The sequence below is a fragment of the Pelophylax lessonae genome (genome assembly GCF_965119305.1).
Source record: "Pelophylax lessonae genome assembly, chromosome: 2".
Classification (NCBI taxonomy): Eukaryota; Metazoa; Chordata; class Amphibia; order Anura; family Ranidae; genus Pelophylax; species Pelophylax lessonae.
Genome location: NC_138769.1, coordinates 309,739,074 through 309,745,672, shown reverse-complemented (window position 1 = coordinate 309,745,672; position 6,599 = coordinate 309,739,074). Strand labels below are relative to the sequence as shown.

At 43.1% G+C, this 6,599-nt stretch overlaps 1 protein-coding gene across 1 annotated transcript in view; it reads left to right on the top strand.

Annotated features, from left to right (window-relative positions):
* The first annotated feature begins 880 nt into the window (after window positions 1-880).
* Window positions 881-6,599, top strand: part of LMOD1 (leiomodin 1) — a 30,976-nt gene continuing 25,257 nt past the window's right edge. Inside the window, exon 1 of the mRNA XM_082246781.1 lies at window positions 881-1,133. Coding sequence (XP_082102907.1) covers window positions 915-1,133 — 219 coding nt within the window. The 5' untranslated portion in view covers window positions 881-914. The remainder of the gene's footprint in view (window positions 1,134-6,599) is intronic.

Here is a 6,599-nt window from a genome sequence, read left to right as displayed (position 1 = left end):
ATAAGAAATCCTTAGCACCCTCTGGGGGATTCCTAGTGTTCCATGGAACTCTGTTGAAAATGGCTGATTTAGTCTAACTTGCTGATGGTTCTGAACGCTTGGGTACTATTAAATCAGCTTTTCTTTTGCTGTCATCTGTAGTCCTACACTAACATTCCTGGGATGTGTAGTAATAACTGCCAGAGCCACAGATCGTTCCAGAGCTAAGCAATGTGTAAACACTGAGTTTTTTTCTTTACCAAATAAGGATTTGTTAAATATTCTGTACCTTCCACAAATTGTATAATAGACACATGAAAGGACACACAGCTGTCACAGCTGTCACAGTCAGTGACAGTCACAGTATACTAAATGCCAATCATATTGCTAAGGTATTAAGTAGATGACTTTGTATTTTAGGGAGAAAAGGGACAAAGGGAGGGGATCCAGGTAAAAGAAGTGACAAATGACAGAGGACATGTATAGGTGGAAGTGGTAAAAGTGGAGATGGCTGTCATATCAGCTTGTATAGAATGATCACCATTAACCTTTCATTTGTATACAAAGATTTCTGGCTAAATCCCATGTTGCAGTTTCCCTGCCTGCCAGTCCTCGGTGATTTCCATAAAAAGCGATGTATCCTCTCTCTAAATTTGGGCATGAGTGGAACTTTCACAGGAATGTCTTGACTCTGAGCCCTGGGGAGTGGAGGGGGGAGTGCCGAGGACAAGAAGGACAACTACAACACCATCCTCTCCTTGTTGATGCTGGGGGTACACACACACTCCCCGATTCTACTAGTAGATCGCAGTCTAGGAGTTAGGAGGAATATTGCACTAGTAGGTCTCATCGTGGCTATGAACTTCTAATCTCCATCATTGAAGCCATTTCTTGTATACTCCAGCTCTCCGCTTTGTACACACAGGCAGGCGATCATGTCCAGGGTGGCCAAGTACCGGCGCCAGGTGAGCGAGGATCCGGACATTGACAATCTGCTGTCCACCTTGTCTGCGGAGGAGATGGAGCAGCTGCACCAGGAGCTGGATGCTGGGGACCCCGATGCCGGCTTGTCTGCAGGACTGCGCAGGGATCAGACTGAGAGAGCATCCAACCAGAGGGAAGCGGAGAGGGAGAGGCAGGCACAGGCAGCCAAGGTAAGCCTCACCTATCCTCATCCCCCCCCATGGAACATTTTACCCCCCCACCCTTCATACCCACGACATTTTATGCTATTAACCACTTGACCTCCAGAAAGTTTACCCCCTTCATACCCAGGACATTCTCTGATATTAACCACTTGGCCTCCAGAAAGTTTACCCCCCCTACATACCCAGGACATTCTCTGATATTAACCACTTGGCCTCCAGAAAGTTTACCCCCCTTCATACCCAGGACATTCTCTGATATTAACCACTTGGCCTCCAGAAAGTTTACCCCCCTTCATACCCAGGACATTTTATGCTATTAACCACTTGGCCTCCAGAAAGTTTACCCCCCCTTCATACCCAGGACATTCTCTGATATTAACCACTTGACCTCCAGAAAGTTTACCCCCCTTCATACCCAGGACATTCTCTGATATTAACCACTTGGCCTCCAGAAAGTTTACCCCCCTTCATACCCAGGACATTTTTTTACTATTAACCACTTGACCTCCAGAAAGTTTACCCCCCTTCATACCCAGGACATTCTCTGATATTAACCACTTGACCTCCAGAAAGTTTACCCCCCCTTCATACCCAGGACATTTTTTGCTATTAACCACTTGACCTCCAGAAGATTTACCCCCCCCCCCCCCCCATGATCAGGTCATTTGTTTGCTATTCAGCACTGTGCAGCTTTAACTATTTGACCTCCAACAGATTTACCCCGACCCCCCACCCCCACCCCCTTTAATGCCTAGGACATTCTTTTGCTATTCATCACTGTTTTGCTTTAACCACTTGACCTCCAGAAAATGTACCCCCCTTCATGACCAGGACATTTTTTGCTATTCTGCACTGCGTGGCTTTAACTACTTGACCTCCATAAGTTTTACTCTTGCTTCACCACCAGGACATTTTTTTTTGCTATTCAGCTCTGCACTGCTTTACTCACTTCAGATCCAGAGGATTTACCCCACCTTCATGATCAAGCCATTTTTTTTTTTTTTTTTGCTATTCAGCACTATGCGGCTTTAACTACTTGACCTCCAAGATATTTACCCCCCAGCCCCCCCCCCCCCCTTCATGCCCAGGACTTTTTTCTTTTCTTTCCGCTATTCAGTTCTGTGTTACTTTAACCACTTGACCTCCAGAAAAAGTACCCCATGTCATGCCCAGGACTTTTTTTTGCTATTCAGAACTGCTCCGCTTTAACTACTTGACTTAAGCCTCGTACACACGCAACGATTATCAGCCGACCGATCGGCCGACTTTTATCCAGTGTTGTTGTGTTGGTTGGAATGTGCCTAGACTGCACACGAATTTTCTCGGCCAACAAAAATCTACTTCAGAAGTGATGTCATGTGCTGGTTTACTTTCCGTGTGTTTTTCTTCTCTGAGCATTCCCAGTCTTGCTCATCAGATTTTTGTCTGCCGAAATCTGTACTGACTGAAGAACAATCGGCCGTTGTGTTGACGGCCAACAAAAATTTTATAGCCTGCACACCACATTTTATTCGGTCGAAAAGTCGGAGTCGGTTGTCGAAAGCATCATACTAACAAGCCCAAAATCGGCAGATCGGTCGTCGGACGAAAATTCTCGGCCAACTATCGATGCGTGTGTACGAGGCATTACAGAAGATTTATCCCCCCCTTTATGAGCCGGCCATTTTTTTTCGCTATTCAGCACTGCGCTGCTTTAACCACTTCGCCTTCAGAAGGTTTAACCCCCCTCCTCATGATCAGGACATTTATTTGCTATTCAGCGCTGCAAGGCTCTAACCACTTGACCTCCAGAAGATTTACCCCCTCCCCCCCCCCCCCCTTCATGACCAGGCCATATTTTTTTTCTTTGCTATTTTCAGCACTGCTCTTGACCTCCAGAAGATTTACCCCCTTCTTGTCCAGGACATTTTTTGCTATTCTGCACTGCGCCGCTTTAACTACTTGACTTACAAAAGATTTCCCCCCATTCATGATCAGGCCATTTTTTTGCTATTCATCACTGTGTTGCTTCAACCACTTGACCTCCAGAAAATGTACCCCATTTCATGACCAGGGCATTTTTTTGCTGTTCAGCACTGCGCTGCTTTAACCACTTCAGCTCCGGAAGATTTATCCCCCTTCATGCCCAGGACATTTTTTGCTATTCAGCACTGCCCTGCTTTAACCCATTGACTTCCAGAAGATTAACCCCCTCTTCATGATCCAGCCATTTTTTTCGTTATTCAGTACTGCGCTACTTTAACCACTTCACCTTTGGAAGGTTTACCCCCCCTCCCCACCCCCCCCCCCTTCATGACCAGGCCATTATTTTGCTATTCAGCACTGCGCGGCTCTAACCACTTGATCTCCAGAAGTACCCCCCTTTATGACCAGGCCATTTTTTTTTTTCTTTGCTATTTTCAGCACTGCACTTGACCTCCGGAAGATTTACCGCCTTAATGCCCAGGACATTTTTTGCTATTCAGCACTGCACAGCTTTAACCACTTGACCTCCAGGAGATTTACCCCTCTTCATGACCAGGCCATTTTATTTTTTTTACTATATTCAGCACTGCTCTGCTTTAACCACTTCAGCTCTGGAAGATTTATCCCCTTTCATGACATTTTCTGCGATACGGCGCTGCGTTACTTTAACTGACAATTGCATGGTCGTGCAACTCTGTACCCAAATAAAATGTATGTCTTTTTTTTTTTTTTTTACCACAAATAAAGTTTTCTTTTGATTGTATTTGATCACCTTTGCATTTTTTATTTTTTTTGGTCTTAAACAAAAAATAGACCAACAATTTAAAAAGTAAACAGCGATATTTTTTACTTTCTGCTATAAAAATTACCCAATAAAAAAAGGTAAATAATCGAATTTCATTATCGGTTTAGGCCAATATGTATTTTGCTACATATTTTTGTAAACAAAATTCTAATAAACGTTTATTGATTGGGTTGCGCAAAAGTTATAGCGTCTACAAATTAGGGTATATTTTTTTTTCTTTTTTTTTTTTTTACTAGTAATGGCGGTGACCAGTAACTTATTGACTGCAATATTGCAGTAGACAAATCGGACACCTAACTGACACTTTTGACACTTTTTGGGGACCAGTTACAATAATACAGTGATCAGTGTAAATAACATGCACTGTCACTGTACTAATGACACTGACAGGGAAGGGGTTAACATCAGGGATGATCAAAGGGTTAAAGTGGTTTTAAAGGCACAAGGTTTTTTACCTTCATACATTCTATGCATGAAGGTATAAAAAAACCTTATGTGTGCAGCTCCCCACCCCCAGCCCCCCTAATGCTTACCCGAGCCCCCTCTCGATCCAGCAATGTCCATGAGAGCCTTGCCTCACCAGGGACTCGCACTGCTGATTGGCTATTGGTAGTAGCCTGGCAAGCTGCTTGCTGTGGGGGCACCCGACGGGAGGGAGGAGCCAGGAGCGCCGCTGGGGGACTCAAGAAGAGGAGGATCTGGGTCACTCTGTTGACATGTTTGTTGTTTTAATGAAACAAAAATTAAAGCTTTACAATCACTTTAACTGTGTGCCTAGCCTGTGCTTACTCACTGTGGGGGAGGTGCTTTGACTAGGGGAAGGCAAAGATCTGTGTTCCTGCAGAAACACAGGATCAATACCTTCCCTTCTGACAGAACGACAATTTGCCTTGTTTACATAGGCAGGTTGTGATTCTGCCTGTGTCCTGTGTGATTGGCAGGTGCTGGCGGACATCGAGTTTGTGGTACAGCTGGGCTCCCACTGTGGGTGATCACAGCGGAAGCGGGTCACCCCCGGAGCGCCCCAGAGCTGAAGTGTTGGATCATATACTAGGTATGTGATCTGGCACAGAGCGACGGCCCTGCCGCAGTAAATGTACGGTGGGCGGTCTGCAAGTTGTTAAAGGACGATTGCATGGTCATGCAACGCTGTACGCAAACAAAATTTATAGCATTGTTTTCACAAAATAGAGTTTTATTTTGGTGGTATTTGATCATCTTTTTTTTTAGAAAAAAAAATATATTTTTAAATTCTGCAATAAATCATATCCAAAAAATTTTTTAAAATCTAATTTCATCATGAATTGAGGCCAAAACACATTCTGCTACATGTCTTTGGTAAAATAAACTCCCAATAAGTGTATATTATTTGGTTTGCGTGAAAGTTATAGCATCTACAAACTATGTACAGGTGCATCCCATAAAAAATCATCAAAAGGTCATTTATTTCAGTAATTCAATTCAAAAAGTGAAACTCATATATTTTATATAGATGCGTTACACAGAGTGATATATTTCAAGCATTTTTTTCTTTTAAATTTATTGATTATGGCTTACAGCTAGTGAAAACCCAAAATTCAGTACTTCAGAAAATTAGAATATTACATAAGACCAATAAAAAAAAGTATTTTTAATACAGAAATGTTGGCTTACTGAAAAGAATGTCCATGTACAGTATAGTATGCACTCAATACTTGGTCAGGGCTCCTTTTGCGTGAATTTCTGCATTAATGCAGCGTGGCATGGAGGCGATCAGCCTGTGGCACTGCTAAGGTGATATGGAAGCCCAGGTTGCTTTGATAGTGGCCTTCTACTCATCTGCATTGTTGGGTCTGGTATCTCTTATCTTCTTCTTGACAATGGCCCACAGATTCTCTATGGGGTTTAGGTCAAACGAGTTTGCTATCCAATCAAGCACACTGATATTATGAACATTAAACCGGGTATTGGTACTTTTGGCAGTGTGGGCAGGGCCGGCGCTACCTATAGGCAAGGTAGGCGCCTGCCTAGAGCGCACATCCCCGGGCAGAAGGATTTGCTGGGTGTGGACTGCTGTCAGTGCTCTTTCCTGTGACACTCCTTCTCCCGGCCCCACCAGGGATTTATTTTTTGTATAAATAAGTCAATTATATATTTTATATATATAATTATATAATAAATCAATTATATATTTTTAAATATTTGTATTTATAATAGTCACAAGATTGCCTTTATAATCCCCTCAAAGAGGACAAGTAGTATTTCAATCTCACTAAGGCCCCTTTTACACTTATGCGACTCGATTTTACCGCGATTTTGCCGTGATTTTGAGCAATGGCTTAGGGCTATATACCTCAAAACGCATTAAAATCGTGCCAAAGTAGGGCAGGAACTACTTTGAAGTCGATGCGACTTCAAAACGCACTGATATGAATTGGACTCATTAAAAATAATGGAAAACGACTTGTCATGCGATTTTGCGGTCCAAAATCGCGGGACAAGTCGCACTAGTGTGAAAGGGGCCTAAAGGGAACCCACCCAGCAAAAAAAAGAGATTTACCCTCTATATTTTTCCTGTCTACAGTTATCACTAAGAGCAAAAGTGAAAGAAAAACCCAAATTCCTGGGTTGTCACAAGAACAAGATAAAAGCATATTTCTTCTAATGGGGACATTAGTTCTAATTACCATGGTAACAAGGGATTTCTGCACTATGGAGGGATT